A 24,322-nucleotide genomic window follows, 5' to 3' on the forward strand; every position below is an offset into this window, starting at 1 on the left:
AATACTTACTTTTTTCTTTCCTGATGGGCTCCATGGTAGATGGAGGTCCCACCCGTTGGTCAAGAGTTGGCTAATTACGGAACGCAGTCTCTAGCGGTGAGCTCAAATTTATGGGAGTGGGGTCTTATAGCATTCGAGAGGAGGCAGGGTAAACCCACACATAGGCTGCCATGGAGTTCATCAGGAAAGGAAAATTACGGTAAGTATTTGATAATACATTTTCCGTTATTTTGTAGGTTAAAGCCAACTTCTAGTTAAAGAAGAACTCTCAGAGAATTTTTTTTCTGCCCCCCATGCAGTGGGGCTCCCAGAACTCAAGCGGTCTTGTATAGTGGACTGTTCCTGACATCATCACACTCATAGACTGGCTCTGAACATGAGAACAGTAGGAACAGTCCCCCACTGGATGTGGGGGAGCTCTGTTTTCCAGAGAATCAAATGTCAGGGTGAGTATAGCCTTTCTGTGTGGCTCTGGACAAAACAAGCAGTTAACCCATGCAGTGTGGGCACTTCTTTAGATTGGGTTCACAGCGCAGCATGGAATGGCTCCCAGCAGGGGTCCAGTGCGTCCCTGTTCACAGTTTCAGGTCTAATTTCAGTCTGAATTTTTGGCTGAATTTGGACCTAAAATGGATCAGAAGATGCCTGTGCAATTCGCTCCAGTGATGTGTCAACCGGTCACAATCTCCTGACATGCAAATTGGATGCGGTGAAATCCGCATCCAATTTGCAATAGTGTAAGCCCAGCCTAAAACCTGCAAAATATACTGTATCTCCAAAATAGCTCATGGAGTTTAAACATACAAGGGCAATCACAGTTGATCCAATAGTGTAAACAAGATGAGGGTCTTACTTTTATTCCCAATCAAGCTGTTGGAGGTAGAGAGATACATTTCCTCTGTTACATGGTGGTATAAAGTAGATAATCAATTGGCTGCTCACTGTAGGATGTAGTTAAAGTATATCGAAAGCCAAAACATTTTTTAAGAGTACTGAAAGGTTACAACCGCTGTTAGGTTTGTATTGCTTTCTTTTCGTTCTTAGTTTTTTTTTTATCCTGCTCAGGATATTCACTGTTTGTGCTGATGGCCACTGTCACCATGGCTGAAAGCAAGGGACAAAACTTGCAGTGCTGTCAGCAGAATCAAAAAATGTAAGCCAAAAAAAAGAGAGAAAGAATTTGTCCAATGAGGACACTTGTTCTGATGACTATTGCTACACACTTCTTCTCACTTCCTGTTGGATCACATAAGACAGGAAGTAAAAGGGAAATCTCCCCAATGGGTCAAAAGATGAGAAAAAAAGGTTTCTGCTTTAGATGCACTTTAACTCCCTCTGAAATAGTTTCATGAATAGTTTGTGAATTTGTGAAATTGTTCAGTAGCTGCAAATGTCTTAAGAATTTGTAGCTACTAAAATCCTTATAGCACCACATTTTACGCAGCAAGCAGCTTTCTAACCTGCTGTAACTATTGTTATCGTCCAGTTTATATAGAAATATAAAGTCAACTCACTGAACACTTTAAAACATACTCAAAAGTAAGATTCAGTATTATCATACTAAATTGTATGGCAACAACACATTCCACGCTGTTATAAATACAAAAATAACCTGACTAACAACATTCCTTTTTATAGTTTCAGTAACACAGAAGGAAAGAAAAGGATGTAATTCAGCCCTACGAAATGCACAGTTTACAAATACCTACGTAGTTGGTTTATGAATATATTTACAGGTTGTCCCAAAAGTTCTCAGCCTTACTACAAAGGGATGGGTATTTTTTCCTACGTAATACCTCAAAAGGTCCCCATTTTTTATAGCTGTACTGCCAACTCTTATTTCCTAATGTAGCACAGCAGCCCATTCATTTGACTGGGCTGCTGTTCCTCCTGAAAACTCAAGTAAAGGTCCTTGCACCTTTTTAAAAAATTGCAGCCGTGGTATTAGGACAGGAAACCATGCTGCAGTTTCCAGTGTGTGGTGTTGCTATTAGGATCAATGCCCCCCATGTATCACCTAAGCAGCAGTACGTTTTTCTCTGCGGGTGCAGGAAGGTAAGTAATTAAAGCACCAATTTGGGGACTTGAGATGAAGGTAAAAAAAATGGGTACAAGCTTGTTCCTAAACTAAACACTGTAAATACTTTTTGTGCCTTATCTGGAATCTGCTTAGTCCATGTGAGTCCTCTGCCCTAACCCTCTCTCCCAGGATTTTTGAATAAGAGTCAATAAACACTATTTCTTACATCAAAAATGGACTAGTGCCCATCTGTTCACTATGTTCCACTATTCCAAGGACTAGACCCTAAGGTGAAATGTCATCTGAACCTCCCTCTGAGGAACATCATATGCTTTGAAAGTCGGAGGGTTACTATACAAAAAAAAAATAAGATTTGTCAAGAGTGGCAAAGTTGTATTAAGCCATCAAAACAAGTCTTTCTTTAGATATGGGAACAGATACTAATCCAAAAAATGAATTCAAAATGGAGAGGATATTGACACAGTTAAAACTCCCAACCACGTATAAGCGTAAATATACTATTTTATGTCCTTTACTATGGGAATACTATATTCCATTTTTATGTTTCTCCCCTTTATTTTGTATTTGCTTTTTAAAATGCAAAATACAAAATTTAATACAATACAAAATTTCAAAAAAAACAAATCCCATCCATGAATGGCAGATGGTGATATTGGGTGAAACAACTCCTGTTTGTTCAAACTTTCTTGGGGTTTAATCTTTAGTCTGTTGACGTTTCTCTAGTTGTCTAGCATGGTATGCTCTAGTGAAGGTTTGGTCTCACAAAGTTATTCATCCCGCCATTCATCACTAACCTCTCCACATCCCTGAAAACTGATGCCATGAGCTTTTCAGCAAAGGCATTAGACTTTTCTGTCTTTGCAGAACCAACCATAGTAGTATGTCCATTTTTCATCCACTGTTGCAAACTATGCAGAATTATTTAGATTGATTTGAAACAGTGCAAGACCTGTTTTGATTTCCCTCTGCTCTGGAGGCAGGATCTCTGGGACTCAATAGTCAGCAGTTTTCTTTTTTATGTCTAAATATTATGTCGTGTCTATTTTGCAGTATTCTTCCATGTACCTTGTCCAAGTTTATTCTAGTAAGTTCCCAATGGTATGTCTTACAGAGGGCCATCTTTAACACACATTTTCCCATGCTTAAATTTCACCGTCTGCCTCTTTACAATACTCTATGAAGGATTATGCTCTGCGAGTCTTAGCCCCTGAGGCTCTATGAATGTCTTTTGTCTTCTTTTCATAGATTGTCATTTTAAGGTCCTTGGTTTACCCAGTAGATTTGTAAAAATACTTAGCATGACCAAGAAGCTTACAGCTTGTCTCTTGGCATTTCTAGACACACAGTGTTATATCCTAAAATTAACACACACTTATGTCTCCTGTAAGTCAGGCTGATCATTTCTGGGACAACCCTTGTATTTTTGAAAATTGGGAAAACTCACTTACTTTGTTTATTCTTGCGCTGAAACAGTTTCCTGCAAATTAAATAAAAAATTTGGTTAGTATGTTGTGTTAAATATCAAATAAAAAAAGTTGATTATAAATATAATAAATATCTGCTCCTTGTAAATGAGATAATGAGGGAATAACACACACCTGGCCATGGAACAGCTGAGCAGCCAATTGTCCCATTACTTTTGGTCCCTTAACAAGTGGGAGGCACATATACAAACTGTTGTAATTCCGACACCGTTCACCTGATTTGGATGTAAATACCCTCAAATTAAAGCTGAAAGTCTACACAGTTAAAGCACATCTTGTTCGTTTAATTTCAAATTCATTGTGATGGTGTATAAAGCCAAAACGATTAGAATTGTGTCGATGTCCCAATATATATGGACCTGACTGTGTGTGTGTATATTATATATATATATATATATATATATATATATATATATATATATATATATATATATATATATATATATATATATATATATCTGTATTTCTTTCTTTTCAGGTCCATTCTAAATTGCCTGGTACCTAAGGGGTCTGTGGTCATACCAAAACCTCTCCCTACTACTGCTGATGACCAAATAAATACGTAATGAGAAATGCTTTTTTTTTAATGTTCTATGTTATTTAATGTGTTATAAAGGACCTGTTGTTTTCCACTAGCAGAACTGCAAGCATGTTGAGGGTTGTGATTCTCTAACAGCTAAAAAAAACAAAACAATGCTGGACTAACTTCTATAACTATATTATAGCAAGAATAAGGATTAGAAAAGTTTATAGTTACATAGGTTCTCTCCAGCTGTAATCATTTTGCACTCTTATGCCCTGTACACAAGGTCGGACATTCCGACTACAAAATCCTTCTGATTTTTTCTGATGGATCTTGGCCCAAACTTTTCTTGCATACACACGGTCGCACAAAGTTGACGGAAAATCCGATAATTCAGAACGCGGTGACGTAGAACACGTACGACGGGACTATAAAGAGGGCAGTAGCCAATAGCTTTCATCTCGTAATTTATTCTGAACATGCGTGGCACTTTGTTCGTCGGGATCTACACAAGATCGGAATTTAAACGATCGGATTTTGTTGTCGGAAAATTTTACATTCTGCTCTCAAACTTTGTGTGTCGGAAATTCCGACGGAAAAAGTCTGATGGAGCCCACACACGATCGGATTTTGCGACAAGAAGATCCTATCGCACATTTTCCATCGAAAAGTCTGACCGTGTGTACAGGGCATTATATTGGTCCAGCTTGCTGGAGGGGCAGTGACATCATGATCTCCACCATGTCCAATCAGAGAATGACTTGTATTAATTTAAAAAAAAACAAGGCATTCTCTGAATGGCAGCAGTGCAGAGCAATTGACCTCCTGTGGTCAGTGTGCTTAGGGGAACCCACTCAGCACAGGGCCTGGAAGATCATGGCTATCACTGCGGTAGTGCCGAATACTACCGTATTTCCTCGAAAATAAGACCTACCCTGAAAATGAAACCTACTGTTATTTTCAGGAGGGCTGCAATATAAGCCCTACTAAGAAGCCCTAGTTTAAAATGCTTGTAAAATCCTAGAATCTACTCTATTACAGTAGTATATAATGTACAATGTGTGTGTTTCTGTAAACTAATTGTGCCAAATACCTTCGGTACAGCACCGCTCAGCGGTCAGCTAACCTCCCGCTGCTCTCCTCCTCTTTTCCCACCAGCTGTCAGCGGGGGATCTAAGCCCCCCACGCCTCCCCTCTGCAGTGTTCCAGAGCAGGGAAGAGAGCTCCACGGGTCACGGCACTGAGCCGAGCGGCGCTGTAACAAGGGTATTTGACACAATTATATTACAGAAACACACATTGTACATTAATTACTACTGTAATAGAGTGGATTATAGGATTTTATAAGCATTTAACTTGGTTCACACTGGGAATTCCTGACAGGCAGGGAGGGAGAGGGGGAGAGAAGACAGCACATTACATGATAAGACCTACCCAGAAAATAAACCCTATTGTGTCTTTTGTTGCCAAAATGAATATAAGACCCGGTCTTATTTTCGGGAAAACACGGTATAGTGATTGTCAGTTTCCCCAGTGGCCTCTTACATTCAAAATATGCATACTTACATTGGACAAGCTGGAGCTGGTGCATTGGTTGCAAGTATGCAATACAGACCAAACCTGGAGTTTAGCTTTAAAAAGCATTTACCTACAGTGGGTAAAATTATTGATCCCTGCAGATTTTTTAAGTTTGCCCACTTAAAAAGAAATGAAGGCTCTATAATTTTTTCTATCATAGGTGTATTTTAAATGATAGAGACAGAATATCAATCATAAATCCAGAAAAAACACATGATACAAATGTTATAAATTGAGTTGCCGTTCAGTGAGTAAAATAATTATTTGATCTCAAAGCAAAACATGACTTAGTACTTGGTGGAGAAACTCTTGTTGGCAAGCACAGAGGTAACGCGTTTCTTGGTGATCAGGATGGATTTTGGTCCACTCTTCTTCACAGACCTTCTCAAAAACCTTAAGGTTTCTTGGCTACTTGAAGTTTCAGCTCCCTCTATAAATTTTCTATAGGATTAAGGTCTGGAGACTGACTAGGCCACTCCACGACCTTAATGTCCTTCTTCTTCAGCCACTCCTCTGTTGCCTTGGCGGTATGTTTTGGGTCATTGTCATGCTGGAAGACCCATCCACAACCCATCATGTTGTTTGGAGGGGAGAAGGTTCTCATCCAAGATTTTACAATACATAGCCCCGTCCTTTGCCCCTCAATGCGGAAAAGTCGGCCTGTACCTTTAGCAGAGAAAGTTTGCTCCTCCATGCTTGACTGTAGGTATGGTGTTCTTAGGGCCATAGTCAACATTGAGAGTCAAGTTAATGTCAAAGAGCTTAATTTTGGTCTCATCTGACCACAGCCCTTTCTCCCAATCCTTCTCTGAATCATTCCGATGTTCATTGGCATGACTGTACATGTGCCATCTTGAGGAGGGGGACTCGCCATGTTTGGAGGAAGAAAAATGCTGACTATGACCCTAAGAATACTATCCCCACAGTCAAGCCTGGAGATGAAAACATTATGCTTCGGGGCCACTTCTCTGCTAAAGGTACAGACCAACTTTACTGCATTGAGGGACCAATGGATGGGGCCATGTATTGTAATATCTTGGATGAGAACCTTCTGCCCTCAGCCAGAACACGACATGACAATGACCCAAAACATACAAGGCAACAAAGGAGTGGCTAAAGAAGAAGCACATTAAGGTCATGGAGTGGCCTAGCCAGTCTCCAGACCTTAATCTTATAGAAAATTTATGGAGGGAGCTGAAACTTCAAGTTGCCAAGCGACAGCAAAGAAATCTTAAGGATTTAAAGAAGATCTGTAAAAAAGAGCAGAACGAAATCCCAACTGAAATGTGTGCAAACCTGGTTACTAAATACAAGAAACGTCTTACATCTTTGCTTGCCAACAAGGTTTTCTCCACAAAGTACTAAGTCATGTTTTGCTTGGGGATCAAATACTTATTTTACTTACTAAATGGCAACTCAATTTATAACATTTGTATCTTGTGTATTTTTCTGGATTTTTGTTAGATATTCTGTCTCTATCATTTAAAATACACCTATGATAAAAATTATAGACCCTTCATTTCTTTAAATAATTATTTTCCCCACTGTATAGACCACATGTAGATTTAGAGTTTGTGCACACAGAATGCCTTTTGATTGCTTGTGCTGAAGAATACACAATATTGTGGATTAGGGGTGAGCATGATGTTCGGGTCGAACATCGGGTGTTCGCCCGTTCACCAAACAGCGAATAATATGGGGTGTTCATGGCAAATTCAAGCACCGCGTAATGCCCCATAATGCACTGAGAGATTGCAGTGCATTGCTGTATGGTGATTGGCCAAAGCATGCACCTGAGCTGCATGCTTTGGCCAATTGCAGCACGCTCTGCTAAGAGAGCCATAAGTGGCCAGAGGCAGGGTGCCTTTGGGCAACCATGGCTCAGGGGGACCAAGTCCATGCCCCACACTATATAAGGCTGGTTAAACAGCGGCCGTGTGTAGTGTTGTTGGTGTGGACATAGAGATAGCTTGATTTAGAATAAGCAGGCAGGTTATTCAGCAGTTATTGGTAGCGTATTTGATATTTTATATATATATATATATATATATATATATATATATATATATATATATATATACACTAGTGTAGCATATATCTACATTGCATTCCATGGTTTACTGTTTTTGATACACTTCAGGTGGTGTACACAGTATCGAATACAGTGTGTACAGTTTCTACTACACTTCTGGTGGTGTACACAGTATAAAATACAGTACAGCCATTGTACAGTTTCTAATACAGTGTAGGCGGTGTACACAGTATCTAATACAGTGTGCACAGTTTTTAATACTTTTCTGGTGGTGTACACAGTACACAATACCGTGCAGCCGTAGTACAATTGCTAATACAGTGCAGGTGGTGTATACAGTATCTAATACAGTGTGTACAGTTTATACTACACTTCTGGTGGTGTACACAGTACACAATAAAATGCAGCCATTGTACAGTATCTGCTACTTTGCAGGTGGTGTACACAGTATACAATACAGTGCAGCCGTTGTACAGTTGCTAATACAATGCAGGCGGTGTACACAGTATCTAATACGGTGTGTACAGTTTCTACTACACTTCTGGTGGTGTACACAGTATACAATACAGTTGCTAACACAGCGCAGGCAGTGTAAACAGTATCTAATAAAGTGTGTACAGTTTCTACTAAACTTCTGGTGGTGTACACAGTACACAATATATTGCAGCCATAGTACAGGATCTACTACTTTGCAGGCGGTGTACACAGTATCTAATACAGTGTGTACAGTTTCTACTACACTTCTGGTGGTGTACACAATATACAATAAAGTACAGCCATTGTACAGTTGCAATTACAGTGCAGGCGGTGTACACAGTATCTAATACAGTGTGTACAGTTCTACTACACTTCTGGTGGTGTACACAGTACACAATATAGTGCAGCCGTAGTACGAAATCTACTACTTTGCAGGCGGTGTACACAGTATCTAATACAGTGTAGTGTGTTGTTGCACAACAAAAAATACATCATGTCCGCAAGGCCACCAAGACAGGCAGACGCTCATAGGCCACTAAAAGAGGGCAAGCAGCCTCTGTTTCTACAGTCAACAGTGCTGGTTGTGGACATCCAGGTGGCCGTGGGGCACGCTTGTCCTTTTTTTTTGTTATTGAGCCAGAACATGCAGAAGAGTTGGCGGAGTGGATAACAAAGCCGTCCTAATCCTCCTCATCCTCTGTCAGCTAGGCTCAGAGTAGTTTGCCTTTCAATGCAGCTGCCAAAGCAGCCTATTCCACCGGCTTCTTGTCCACAATCACTCCTTCTGTAGCCCCCACCATTATGCACGGAGGAGTCCCTTGAATTATTCGACCAAAGTTTGGATTTGAAGGCTCTGATGTTGGTTCCCAGGTTGAGGAAGGGAGTAACGTGAGCCTAGAGAGAGGGGTGCCCAAGAAGGACAAGAAACTGTCAGTCATGTTCCCCCAGCTGCAGCATACTGCCAAGTTTGCTCCAGTGACGAGGAGGGAGCAGATGATGAGGTCACTGACTGTACTTGGGTGCCTGAGAGAAGAGAGGAGGAGAAGGAGGAGGCAGGATGTCCTCTATGAGGCAGCTTACGGGCAGCCACCCTATTGCATCACACCACAGAGCTCTGCAGGTGCAGGGTGCTGACTTTTAAAAGTTCCTTGGTGTGGGCCTTTTTCGATACATGTGCAGCAGATCACACACATTGCTGTTTGCAACCTATGTCTGAAGCGGATCAAGCTTGGCCAGAAATGCAGCTGCCTGGGCAGCACATGCTTGACCAGACATGTGATGATCTGCCATGCAGACTGTTAGCAGTAGCACTTGAAAGTCCCACATCAAAGAAAAAGGCAGACTTCTCCTTGCTCCTCATCTGGGATCTCCAACTCTACTATAGCTCCAGTCCTCTCAAAAACCTGCACTGAGAGGAATGAAGGTATAGCAATACGTGTCCCAAGTACTTGCAGCCAATCTGCTAGCAATACGCCACCATCTGATTTTATCAGGCAAATTTCCCTACCCCAGTTGCTGAACCGTAAAAAGAAAATCGGTCCCAGTCATCCACATGCTCAGCGTCTAAATGCTAGCTTAGCCAAATTGCTAGCACTGCAACTGCTGCCTTTTCAGCTGCTAGACTCTGCCCCTTTCGGGAATTTGTAGAATGTGCTGTACCTCAGTGGCAGGTTCCAAAATGCCATTTCTTTTCATGGAAAGGCTATTCTGGCTCTCTACCATTATATGGAAGGCAATGTTTTGGCCTAGTTGGACAGGGCGGTCAGCAGTATGGTTCATTATACCATTGACTCATGGTCCAGCAGCCTTGGGCAGGGACGTTAGCTTTCCTTCACAGCACACTGGGTAACTCTGCTGGCAGCTGGGAAGGATGCAGGACAGGGTTCAATGTTGTTGGAGCTTGTTCCACCACCATGCCTCCAAAATGCTAGTGGTGATTCTGCCACAGCTTTCTCCTTCACCCCCTCCTTCTCTTCTTCCTCTATGTCCTCTTCTGCAGATTTTTCCTCTGAACCAGCGGTACTCCGTAAGCATTCAAGGGTCTACGCAAGCAGTCAGGCTAAAAGATGCCATGCAATGCTTTAGTTGGTCTGCCTAGGGGACAAGAGCCACACTGGGGAAGAGATTCTGTCAACTCTCAGAGGTGGTTGATGCCATGCCAGCTTCATCCAGGAATGGTTGTATGCGACAATAGAACCAACATCTCTTTGCCCTCTGACAGGGACACTCGACCCATGTTCCATGTTTGGCACACATCCTGAATTTAGTGGTGCAGCAGTTCTTGAGCAGGTACCCAGGTTTACAGGATCTCCTGAGACAGGCCAGAAAAGTCTGATCATTTTTGCTGGTCATACAATGCCAGTGCTTGGCTGGCTTACATTCAGAGGGAATGCAACCTGCCCACCAACCGCCTTATTTGTGACATGCCCACCAGGTGGAACTCAATGTTGGCAATGCTGCAGTGGCTGCACACACAGTAGTGGGCCATCAATGAGTACCTGTGCAAGTATGGCACCAGGACAGAGTCAGGGGAGCTTGGCTTCTTTTCGCCACGTCAGTGGCTACTGATCAAGGATACATGCACTGTCCTGTCACCATTGGAGGAGGCCACAAAGAGGGTGAGCAGTGACAATGCATGCATCAGTGATCACTATCCCTCTAATCTTCCAGTTGGAGCACACGCTCCTTGGAATCATGGACAGGGCACTTGAGGCAGAACAGCGGGAGGAGGAGGAGAACTTCCTTAGCTCTCAAGGCCCCCTTTATCCAGATAGCATTCCTGTGGGCCCGCCAAACACACAGGAAGAAGAGGAGCAGGAGGATTGTGTCAGCATTGATTTAGAGGATAACACTCAGTAGCAGTCTTCAAGGGATGGTTTTCAGTCCCCAGAAACCCAACGAGTTGTACATGGCTGGGAGGAGATAGTTAAGGATCATGTGATCCTTAGTGACCCAGAGGACTCAGAATCGAATGCCTCTGAAAACTTACGATGCATGGCCTCCTTGATTCTGCAAAGCCTGTGAAAGGACTCTAGGATTCGTGGTATCAAGCAGAGGGATCATTACTGGTTGGCAATCCTTGATCTATGTTACAAGGGTAAGGTTGCAGAACTCATCCTGCCTTCACAGAAGGAGCAGAGGATGAAGCATCTTCAGGAGGCCTTGAAGAAACATTTGTGCAACGCATTTCCAGACCCTGGGAGGTTACAATTGCCTGTTGCTGGACAACATGTTGCTGAGGCTTCGTTCAGTCAGAGAAAGAACGTTGGAGAAGGTGGCCGGCTGAGCGATGCCTTCAAACAATTTTCAGTCCTCAGCACCAAGGTCTGCTCAGTTCAAGCAACCATCGCCAGCATCTGCATTACATTGTGCAGGAATATCTAGTGGCAAGAGCAGACTTGGAGACCTTTCCAAAAGAGCATCCACTGGGTTACTGGGTCTTGACCACTGGCCAGAACTTACTCAATATGTAATTGAGCTACTGGTCTGTCCTGCACCCAGCGTGCTTTCTGAACACACATTCAGTGCTGCTGGAGGGTCTGTAATGGATGAAAGAGTGCACCAGTCCACAGACTCCGTTGATAGGCTTACATTCATAAAAATGAATCACTATTGGATCAGCAGCTATCAAGTACCCGATGATGATGTAACTGATTGAATTTGCTATGGATGTGGGCTCCCTTGAAGACTGTCTATGCTGACTATCTGTCACGTACCCAGTCAGAGTCTGAAGTGACGAGGTTGGCCTCCCTTGTATCTCCAACCCGGGTCCCACTGATGATGGAGACAGAAGGACCCAAGGGAAAGGAGGAACATGAGTGCCTGCAGATGTAGCCCAGGAAGCTTGCGGCAGGTGATGCGACTTTGAAGATGCAGGAAGTTGCAGCAGGTCGCAGGAACGGAGCTGCGGACACCCGGATTACAGCTTGGAGCCAAACAGGAGACAGGAGCATAGTCACAGGAATAGCAGGCGGGCAGCAAGGTACCAAATCATCAGGCAGGAGCAAGGTCAATCAGAAACCCGAAGTCAGGAGCCAGTAGTTAGAGATAGGATCCAGAGCAAGGTCAGGACAAGTCAAGGGTTCAGCAACGGGTATCAGTCTGGCAATTGCAGGAATACCAAGGAACAGGACTGGAATAGCTGAAGATCGGTCAGCATCTGCTACAAGTCAGCGTGCCCCTTAAATAAGCTAACTGGCGCCAAAAGGAGCATGGATGCGCACCTACAAACGTGCGCACACACATCTGCGTGCATTGGTGCTTGCATTAGCTCGCCCGCGATTGACACAGTCTCTTGGGTGCAAATGCATGCGCAAATGCACCCGGCGTGCAATAGCAGTTCTCTTACACTATCCTATTCCTCCTCAATCTTGATGATGCTAGCTTCCAACAATATTTTGGGTTTGTTTAACAGGGGCATGTAATTTCAAATTTTGATCTAATATTTCATAGCAGGGACCTTTTCCTGCGCCCACCAAGAGTACCACCACCACCAAAGGCCCAATTTTTCTGCCCCTGTTTAACAGGAGCATGTAATTACAATTCTTGATATAATATTTCACTGCAGGGCCTGCTCCAGCGCCCAACAAGAGTATCTGTGAGGGGTAACAGTGTGGTGGCACCACCACCACTGCCCAAGGCCCAATTTTTGTGCCTCTGTTTAACAGGGGCATGTAATTACAATTCTTGATATGATATTTCACAGTAGGGCCCATTCCTGTGCCCACCAAGAGTAACTGTGAGGGCTTACAGTGTTCTGGTACCACCAACACCTAAGGCCCAATTTTCTGCAGAGTATATAGGGCAGGCGGTATAGTTTACATACCGCTGTTCAGAGTATATAGTGCCTGGGGGCCCCACCACGCCATTTAAAAACAAAATTGGGTGCGGGGTTCCCCTTAATATCCATATCAGACCTAAAGGGCCTGGTATGGATTTTGGGGGTGACATGCACACCATTTTCTGGGGGGTATTTTTGATAATTTTATCTATATTGCTGAGATCTGACAATACATTACAGCCGCAAGCAGTTTTGAATTATATTTTTTCCTTTAGAAATGTGATTTTGCTGTGGCACTGTTATAAACATGCGAAAGATGAGCTACTTTACATGCATACTAAGGACATCCCCAGGCACGATATTTAACCGCTTACCGACCATCTGCCGTCATACTGCGGCTGGTTGGCACGATACTGCGAGCGGTCGTAGCTATATGTTGCCTCCTTTAAGCAGGATAGCAGGTGTACTGCCGGAGGTGCAGGCACATGCCTGCTGCACTGCAAGGGTGCCGATGTTCATGGTTGATGGTCGTGATGACCACCGGCCACGAGCGATTGCAGGCACAAGAGGCAGAACAGGGACAAATCCCTGTTCTGTTCTGTGAGGAGAGACAGACTGTGAGTTACTAATAGTTAGGAACCAATGATCTGTCACCCCCTCTAGTCAGTCCCCTCCCCCTACAGTTAGAACACACAGTCAGAGAACACAGTTAACTCCTTGATCGCCCCTAGTGTTAACCCCTTCCCTGCCAGTGACATTTATACAGTAATAAGTGCATTTTTATGCACTGATCTCTGTATAATTGTCAATCGTCCCAAAAATGTGTCAAAAGTGTCCGATGTGTCCGCATAATGTCGCATGATAAAAAATCACATATCACCATCATTACCAGTAAAAAAAAAAATTGTAAAAATGCCATAAATCTATCCCTGCAAAAGGCAAATCCACTTTGCACTGCAAGTGCACTTCAAAGTGCACTGAAAGTGCAGTTGCTTTAAATCTAAGGGGTAGATCTAAAATGAGTGGAAGCTCTGCTGATTTTATCATCCAATCATGTGCAAGCTAAAATGCTGTTTTTTATTTTCCTTGCATGTCCCCCTCGGATCTACAGCGACTTTACTTCCAAGTGCACTTTCAAGTGCACTTGCAGTGCCTTTCGTAAATAACCCCCCTTATTTTGTAGATGCTATAACTTTTGCGCAAACCAATCAATATACACTTACTGTGAGTTTTATTACCAAAAATAAGTATATATGTAAAGAATACAGGTCGGCCTAAACTGAGAAAAAAATTAGCTTTTTTTAAAAAAAAAATGGGGATATTTATTATAGCAAAAAGTACAAAATATTGTGTTTTTTTCAAAATTGTTGCTCTGTTTTTGTTTATAGTGCAAAAAATGAAAATCACAGACATGATCAAATATCACCAAAAGAAAGCTCTGTTTGTGGGAAAAAAAGGACGTTAGTTTTGTTTGGGTACAGCGGCACACAACCACGCTATTGTCAGTTAAAGCAACGCAGTGCCATATCGCAAAAAATGCTCTGGTCATTGAGCAGCCAAATCTTCCGGGCAGGGGTCAAGTCCTGGGGAAAAAAGTGTGGGAACTCCCACCCAAGATCCACTCACCCACCAAAAAAAAAAAGATACGCTCAAATGCACGAACGCTTCAAAAGTGGTATTTTTCATCCAATTTTCATATTGTGTGTATGAAGCTTAACTGTTAGTACATACAAAAAAAAAAAATCCTCAATAAACATAAATACGGTAATTCTCTGAATAATCAGCATTCATTCCATTGTGCTTCCATGCAAATGTGAACATCATGTTCTGATCTTTATTGGGGAATGCTATTTTGTATATAGAATGTTTATGTGGTGAGTTTACACTTTTCATTAAACAGAGTTTGGATAACACAGGGTTAAAGGGAAAGGTCATAAATTAACTGCACATTATCTGGACAGAATGCTTGGGGAGATAGTGATGTGTTCCTGCTTAGGAGATGTATGTTACCTTGGGGAGCTGCAAACTCTGCAGGGCTCCAACACACACTTGCTGCTATTCCAATCCTTCACATATTTCCATATAAACTTCCCTCCTGGCATTAAACTTTGCCAGGTATTGTGCTCAGCTTACCACCCCAAACTGATGTTCCTCCCTCAGCTCACCTCTCTCCCTGCATGTCCTGTGACCAGAATAGCCTCTTCTGGGTTCTCTCATCATATGGCACTGAAGATAGAGGAGGGGGGGGGGGGTTCAGCGAGACACACAGAGCAAGTATGCAGGAGACTGGGGGGGAGATGAGGAGACGGAAAATCAGGAGGGGCTGGCGGGGAGGAGCGCATCATGAAAGGTCTGACTAAATACAATCTCTTAGCAGCAGGGACCTGATCTACCTGTCAGCTAGCTGTGATTGACAGGTAGATCGAAGAGGAAGCTGTCCTGGGGCCCCCTACTGGCAATGCCTGAATGGTCAGTCCACCCCTGGTGTGCGGCACTTACTATTGCGAGCTGTGTCAGCGACTGCTGGTGTAGCACCTGCTACACAGCTCGCATACTTCAAAGTCTTGCAGGACACGGCTGCTAACAGAAACTGAGTTCCTGTTGTGGAAAAAGTACAGAAACTCCATGCCTATGCGTTCCCGCAGGACTTGCTTCCGGGGCTGAAATGGTTAAAGGAACATTTAATTTTTATTTTTTTCACTTTAACCACTTCCTGCCCGCTGGCCGTCAAATGACGGCTGGGCGGTGCGGCTCTTGTTCTGGGTGGACGTCATATGATGGACCTCCAGGACAACCGCTCTCGCGCACCCCTGGGGTCACGCTTTGAGGAAATCGGTGGTGTGATGTGTCAATCTGACAGGCCGCTACACTGAGCTCGGTAAAGAGTCTCTGATGGAGGCTCTTTACCACATGATCAGCCATGTCCAATTGCGGCTGATCACGATGTAAACAGAAAGAGCCGTTGATCAGCTTTTCCTCACTCGCTTCTGACAGATGGGAGTAGAGGAAAGGTATGCCACCCTAGACCACCAGGGAAATGCCAATCAGTGTCCATCCCCAATGTCTGCCAGTGCTATCAATGCCATCTATCAGTGCCGCATATCAGTCCCCATCAGTGCCACATATCAGTGCTGCCTATCAGTGCCACCCATAAGTATCCATCAGTGCAGCTTTTCAGTGCCCATCAGTGTCACCTATCAGTGCCACCCATGAGTCCCCATCAGTAACACTTACCAGTGCCCATCAGTGTCACCTATCAGTGTCCATCGTCAGTGGCCATCAGTGCCACCTCATGGGTGCCGCCTTATCAGTGCCCAACAGTGCCGCCTTATCAATGCCCATCAGTGAAGGAGAAAACTTACTTATTTACAACATTTTATAACAGAAACAAAAGAAAAGCTTTTGTTAAAAAAAAAAAAAAGCTAAAAATAAACACAGAGGTGATCAAATACCACCAAAAAAAAAAGCTCTATTTGTGGGAACATAAATGGTAAAAATTCAGTTTGGGTACAGTGTAGCATAACCGCATAATTGTCATTTAAACAGCGACAGTGCTGAAAGCTGAAAAGTGGCTTGGGCAAGAAGTGGGTGTAAGTGCATGGTATTGATGTAAGCAAGCATTATTAAAATCACTGCTCCCAAGAAAAAAAAAAGATCAATGACCTGTATCAATGCAATTTTTTTTGCATTGATGCATGTCCTCTGGGGCAGGACCTGGGCCCACAATTACTTTTTATGGCAATAACTTGCATATAAGCCTTTAAAATTAGAACTATTGTTTTTTCAAGTTCGTGTTCCATAGACTTTTAACAGTGTTTGCGTGTTCGAACAGATTTTCGCATTTTCTCCCACAAACCGAACTGGGGGGGGGGGGGGGGGGTTTGTTCAGCTCCTCCCTATTGTGAATATGTGGAACTACTATTGTTAGATTTGTACATCTAAAACACATCAACATATCCACCTGGATATATTTATGGGAAAATACACTATAAGCTAGAGATAAAACTAAATGCATTTTCACATTTTATCCATTATTATCACACCATCAGAGCTAGAACCATGTTACAAAGAAATGACATATGGAATTTGATTTGTGTTCATTATATCAATGTGTTGATAGGATTTTTTTCTAATTTATTTTAATGTTGACATCCAACAAACATAGACCAGGCTATGCTGTTGTTGTCAAATCCAGGAATAATATGCCCTCTAGTGGCAGATAAGAAGCATGGTAATTACTGGGAAAGTCAGACATTGTAAAAGGTTAACTGTTAAATTTAATGAAAAAAGGATACAGTAACTGTGTAATAAGAAGAATCAAGTAAGCCACTGCAAAAAAAGATGTCAAATTGGGCCTCAGATGCCATAATGATCCAGTATGCACAGCATATTAGCACATTAAGGCTCCATGCTAAAAAAAAACACTGGAAAAATCACTGGATAAAAAAGGCTGGTAATAGATTTTTATAGTAGTGTTTTTAGCAGTGTTTTAGGAGCGTTTAGGAACATTAGTATTTTATTGGTATTTTTGTAGTAAAAGGGGAAAAAAAAGCTCAAAAAACCCTATTAGTAGTGCTTAGGAGCGTTTAGCAGCGTTTCTGCTAGAAAAATGCTCAGCAAACTCTACAAAAAAAAAAATTGATACTGAAGCTCAAAAAATACTAATAGCCTAAAATAGTGTGCTTGGAGCCTTTTAAACCAAATTTTTTCTTTTTACCGTAATGTATTCTATGACACCTGACTAAGCTTAGAAAAAAAAAAGAGATAAATGGTAGGAAGGGCCACTAAGTGGGACCCTCTAAATTTGGACAATTGTTGTCCAGTACCGCATCCTCTAATAGAAACTGTCCAACAAAAACCCTAGAAACTAAAGTAAGGACTTTAAAGGTACCACTTATATAAAATAACAATATTTTTGATATTTTATATAAGTGGTACCTTTAAAGTCCCTACTTTAGTTTCTAGAGGTTTTTTTTAGGCAATTTATATAAGCTTGTTGGCCATCCCATTCTCTAACTATGGGTGTTGCAGCTATAAGAGCCTCCACTCTTCTGGGAAGATATTTTGGGGCGCGTCTGTTGGATATTGGGCCATTTAGCAAGAGGGCATTTGTGAGGTCAGGAAATAATGTAAAGATGAGAAGTCCTGGCTCACAACCAGCATTGGGTATGGGAAGAAAGAGGAGTAACTGGAGAAAACCAACACAAGCAAGGGAGAACATGTGATGCACGTGGCTTGCTGAGGACACTCACGGAGGAAGGAATTGTGGACAGCATTGGCATGGGACTTCCAAACAGGAGGTAAGGGACCATGTTGTGCACTATCATTGCACAGAGAAGGTAAGTATAACATCTTTTTTATTTATTTATTTTTTTGTAAAATCTTTATTTTGAAACATTTTAACAGAAGAATACACTTGAGTATACATTAGGCCCCTTTCACACATGCGGACAGTATGTCCGTATTTCATCCATCCGTTTGCGGATGAAATACGGACATACATGCACCCCTATGGGATAGCGGGTGTCTGCGGATGAATATCCGCAGACACCCGCTATTGTCCGCCTCCGCTTTTGTCCGATTCTGCAGACGGAGGAAAATCCTATTTTTCTATCCATCTGCAGAGCGGATCGGATGAACACGGACAGACAGTCCGTGCTCATCCGATCCCCATAGAGGAGAGCGGAGAGCTGACAGGGCGGTCCCTGCACAGTGTGCGGAGACCGCCCTGTCCTCCGCCGGCTCAGCGGGGACAACGGAGCGATCCCCACTGAGCGAGCGGATCATCATGGGGCGGATCATTACTGATCCGTCTCGTGTGAAAGGGGCCTTAGACAGGTGTGTCAGGACCAGTTACAAGTCAAATAAACTGTATGAAACAATTACACCTGTTTATCCTGTCCAGGGAGGCAGAGAGAAGATGGTCTTAGTCGGGTACTTAGACCCATTGCCCTACTTTAAGCTAGTACCTGCAATGTCTCCTGCAAATCTATATCCGTTCTGGTTTCTTTAATCTGTGGCCCTGCCGGAAAGTGCTTCTAGTTTCCTGATGCCCGATCCGCCCGCCCTCCGATATGTGTGGGGTCGGGGAGGCATAGGGCCGCCCTCCGGTGGCGACCCAGGAGAGGGGGGCCAAGCTGCCTCCATCTAACATTTTTTTTTATTTTAATGAAAAAAAAAATCAACCTTAAGGCTAGGTTCACACTATTGCGATGCGGGAACGCCGCGAATCCGCGGCGTTTTCCCGCATCGCTCACCTCCCGCCGGCAGTTCACACTGCCCTATGCGGACGGCTGGGGGTGTCAATGTTATGTTAATGACACCCCCAGATCCGTCGGCATATCGCAGTGCGATCTGCCGACTCGCACAGGAATCGGATCGCATGGTGTGAACCCCCATGCGATCCGATTCCGTTGCGGACCCAAAAAAGGGTCCTGTGCGAGTTTGCTGCGGGACAGCTGCGAGTTCAGCCATACTATCTGTATGGCTGAACTCGCAGTGCTACGGAGATCGGATGTGATTTGCTGTGCGAATCACATCCGGATCTCCCCCCGCAGCAGTGTGAACCCAGCCTTAGTATCACTTTAATGTTCAGAATAAGAACTTACACTTTCTTGTAACTTGAGAACTGATTTTCCCCTCACCTTATGCATGTCTGGTAAGAATGAGGAAATAAAGCAAGCAACAGTATCAGAGAAAGTAAATGAGATCGAATCTTTCAGACTTTGTTTTCACTCTGAATATTTGTTTAGCGCGTAGCAGATAAGTAAATCTCAGGATTACAGTCTTGAAATTGCCTTTTTAGGAGACTGTGTCACCAACATAAAAATTCCAGATCAAAGAACAGAAAAGTGTTATCAATGCCTTTTTGCTTTCCATAAATGTTTTTTTATTATGGATTTGCAGTGTGTCTTAGAATTTGACAGTATGAGTTCCCCAGCACAGCCCCCTTCTTCCTTTGCAGGTGATAGTCCTCTTCTCTTCTGGGAGTGTCTAATTACTGTTTGTGCTGGTCCAGCTCCTGTGTCCCTCCCCTTCCTACATAACCTTTTATGTAGCAGCTGATAAAGGCAAACAATATACAATATAATGTTAGTGACAGCTCTGAGCCTCTTGGGGCTGCCGATATCACATCCAAGATGGCGGTGCCAAGCAGCCCTCTCAGGACTTTTGGATGTCTACATGAGGAGGCTTTTACAGGTAAATAATGTTAAAATTATATAAAAAAAATTAATAAAAATAAACATAACTAACATGAACTTCATTTTTGCCTGGGAAAGATCTGGGTCATGTGACAGCTGTATATCGATTAGGAAAAAGGTACTTAGATTTTTATTAAAATAATTACAGTGCCATCATCCACATACAGAAATAGAAGGGACAGTATAAATGAAACAGTGTGTGTTTAGTATAACTTTACTGAAACATCACTTTGTAAATTCAAATACAGTTGGAAAAAAGTATGTGAACCCTTTTGGAATGATATGGATTTCTGTACAAATTGGTCATAAAATGTGACCTGATCTTCATCTAAGTCACAACAATAGACAATCACAGTCTGCTTAAACTAATAACACACAAATAATTAATTATTTGTGTTATTAGTTTAATTAGTTAATTATTTGTGTGTTATTAGTTTAAGCAGACTGTGATTGTCTATTGTTGTGACTTAGATGAAGATCAGATCCCATTTTATGACCAATTTGTGCAGAAATTCATATCATTCCAAAAGGGTTCACATACTTTTTTTTTTTTGCAACCGTATAATAAAATATACAAAAAGAAAGTTAACCGTTCGATGCACAGCAAATTGGCCCATCGGCACTGCTGTCATCCCATCGCACACCAACCACTGCGCTGCAACTCACAACCTGGTGTCAATATGCACTTAAGGCTCCATTCACACCTGAGCGATCTGCAGCAACGTTTTGTAATAATGACATTGCAAACGCAATAAGAAATAATGGCATTGCAAACGCATTCTGCGCAAAATCGCTGAGATTTCAGCCGAGATCCGGATCACTCAGGTGAGAACGGAGCCCTAAATTGTTGACACAAATTGTAGAAAATTGTCATGACGTTGCAGTAAAAGCATTTTGTGTATTACAGCCTAACATTACACTGTTTACATTGCTTTCCACACCAGGACACCAGTCCTTGCTGCAGCACAAGTTTAGAAGAGGAAGACACTGCAGTCTGTGAAGAGTCACATAGAGGGCAGCACTGAGCTGTTCTAGGATCAGATTATATAAAGACTCCTAAGAACAGCAAAGCAGTTGATATAGAGAAGTGTAAATAAACCTGTCACACCTGCTTTATCCATTCCAGTAAGATCTAAGGTATAAATAGGTGAACAGGTATCAGAAAAGTCAACATCTGATCAGGTATTTGTAATATGATCTAAATACTACAGAATCTTTCTGTGAATAGCATTTTAGTAACATGATCTGCTGTTCCAGGTGATTGGAGTTAGAGATTAGAGTTTTATGTTAGAGATTTTCCTTTTAGATTTCCCCTTTCCGTCATTTCAAGTTTTAGATCTTTTAAGAGGAAATGTAAAAATGTAAGAACAAAGAATGATCTGGAACATACACAGTGACCGTGTAATAATGTACATTTTACTAAAATGACTGAAGGAAAAAGTTTTGGTGCCAACAAGACACTCACTACAGAACTAAACTGCAGAGAACTGCTTGTTTTAGCTCTGATCTCAGCCATGCCCCAGATGACACATGGCTCCAGATGACACATGGCCCCAGATGACACATGGCCCCAGGGCTGGATTTACCATTAGGCACGCTAGACTTGCTCCAATAGGTGGCGCCGACAAAGAGGTGGCTTTTTTATTTTTGACATGTATTGACTACACATTTTGTATCCCATCATCACTCAGCTTGTCTAAGTTTTTTATGTTTTATTTTTTTTAACATTATAATCCAGGGTAGGTTCAGTATAAATGTTCTGTATAAAGGAGGTCAACATAGCACAGGAATATGGCGTGGAGGACAGATGGTTGTTTGCCTACAGACTCCAGTGATGGAAATCCGGTCCTATGTGGCATAGTCATGTGCACTGATTGGAAAAGGAGCCTCCCTCTACAACAGTGATTGATTGTGGATCGTTTTTTAGAGGGCAGCTGGAAGGTGTGGATAGAAACGCGCACAATTTCAAAGCAGTCCGACTTCAGGGGCGATTTGATAGGCATCTGTGTGGGTTCCAGCTGGCAATTTGGCATGCGCTTTGACATGAGCCACCCCAGGCATCAGCGGTAAAGCGGCGCTATTCGGGCAATAGCGGGGTGGTTTTAACCCCCCGCTAGCGGCCGAAAAGTGGTTAAATCTGCACACAAAACGACACGCCGGACGCCCTGCCAGCGCACCGCTCCAGTGTGAAAGCCCAAGGGCTTTCACACTGGAGTGAATGGAGCAGCTGTTTTAGGGCGGTTTGCAGGCATTATTTTTAACGATATAGCGCCTGTAAAAAGCCTCAGTGTGAAAGGGTTCCAAGTGCGGTCCTGCCTGTGCCCCTGTGTATGACTTGGCCTGGCTGACTTCCCTTCTGATTCCAGCTCCTGATTCTTGCTCCTGAATGCGCTGACCTCTGCTTTCCTGACCCCGGCCTGTCTAATTACCCCCTCTGGCATGCAAACCCTAGCTTCTGTTTTTTTACTACTTTCCTGAACTGTGTTATTTTTGCCATTACATTAAAGGTGTGAATTTAACTTCACTTTCTGTCTCCGTCTGGTTTATGGTTCCTGACATTAAATGATGTTGTACAGTCTTCTCCAGCTACAATGTCATGTTAAGGCGAGAGGTTACAGGGCAGTAAAAACTGAACCTATTTGGCCTATTTTTACTGACACTGTTTGCAAGTGTAAACAAGGGCAAAAACTTTTGTCTAGAATTGGGCTAAAAAGTAATCGGCACAATGGCTTGGCTGGGAAAATGGGTGTACAGGTACGTCCCCTTTAAGAAGCGACATTGTAAGAAGCGCCGCATGCTCCGTGACCGTGGGTCCCGCAGCCTTGATGTCCGCTGGGTGAACGGGGAGATGCCGATGTAAACAAGGCATTTCCTTATTCTGCCTAGTGACATGACAGAGATGTCAGGGCTGGCTTAGCCCTTCCTTCTCTGGGCTGGCTGCTCAGCTGTCGGCTAATTGCCAGCTCTCACCTCTCTCCACAGTTACCAGCTGTTCCTGATCATGCTCGTCTGACCTGCCTACTTAAAGCTGTCCAGCTCACTTCACCTCTGCCTTTGCCTTGGTCACATCACAAGAAACCATCTCCTGCTGTTCTGTTTAAAGACTTGCTTCCTGTTGCTACTTGGATCTATGACTTCTGGCCTGGCTGATTACCCGATCTGGTTATTGAACTCTGGCCTGGCTGACTACTCGATCTGGTTACTGGCTATGCTTTGACTACGCTTTTTCTATTTGCCTTTTTATTTTTATTTAATAAACAAGTGTGATTTAATTATACTTCTGTCTCGGTCTGATTCATGGTTTCTGACAAGAGATCACTCCTCCCTGTCATTGGGAGCAGTGATCGCTGTCATATGTGTAGTAGCCCATCCCCCCACAGTTAGAATCACTCCCTAGGACAACCTTAACCCTTGATCGCCCCCTAGTGTTTAACCCCTTCCCTGCCAGTGTCATTTACATAGTAATCAGTGCATTTTTATAGCACTGATCGCTGTATAAATGACAATGGTCCCAAAATAGTGTCAAAAGTGTCCGATGTGTCCGCCATAATGTCGCAGTTATGATATAAATCACAGATCGCCACCATTACTAATAAAAAAAAATGTATGATAAAAATGCCATAAAACTGTCCCCTATTATGTAGATGCTATAACTTTTGCGCAAACCAATCAATATACGCTTATTGCGATTTTCTTTTTACCAAAAATATGTAGAAGAATACATATCAGCCTAAGCTGAGGAAAAAATTTATTTTTTTATATATATATTTTTGGGGATATTTGTTATAGAAAAAGTAAAAAATATTGCTTTTTTTTTTCAAAAAAAAATTTTTTTTTGTCCATAACGCAAAAAATAAAAACCGCAGCAGTGATCAAATACCACCAAAAGAAAGCTCTATTTGTGGAGAAACAAGGACTTCAATTTTGTTTGGGTGCAACGCCGCACAACCGCACAATTGTCAGTTAAAATGACGCAGTGCCGAATCGCAAAAAGTGCTCTGATCAGGAAGGGGGTAACTCTTTCCGGGGCTCAAGTGGTTAATGTAGACAGGATATGAGGAGGATGCCATGAAGCCCCAGATAAAGATAAAATAATAGAACTTCTAAAGGAACAAGTGATTTACTGGCACTAAACAGAACAATTCCTGGTTAAAAAGAATTCATTAGGAATATGTGCATAACATAAATCTAAAACCTTTGAAAAA

General features: G+C 42.7%; 1 protein-coding gene across 4 annotated transcripts in view; it reads right to left on the minus strand.

The window, feature by feature from the left end:
- The window catches only part of LOC143933845 (uncharacterized), an 84,150-nt gene that overhangs the window by 12,537 nt on the left and 47,291 nt on the right, over positions 1-24,322 (minus strand). For all 4 annotated transcript variants that reach the window (XM_077456919.1, XM_077456918.1, XM_077456920.1 and 1 more), the window contains exon 2: positions 3,490-3,518. In XM_077456919.1, the coding sequence (XP_077313045.1) occupies positions 3,490-3,518 (29 nt within the window). The remainder of the gene's footprint in view (positions 1-3,489; positions 3,519-24,322) is intronic.

This window comes from Lithobates pipiens, unplaced genomic scaffold (genome assembly GCF_037356315.1).
Source record: "Lithobates pipiens isolate NorthernLeopardFrog02 unplaced genomic scaffold, aLitPip1_a1.2 Scaffold_27, whole genome shotgun sequence".
Lineage (NCBI taxonomy): Eukaryota > Metazoa > Chordata > Amphibia > Anura > Ranidae > Lithobates > Lithobates pipiens.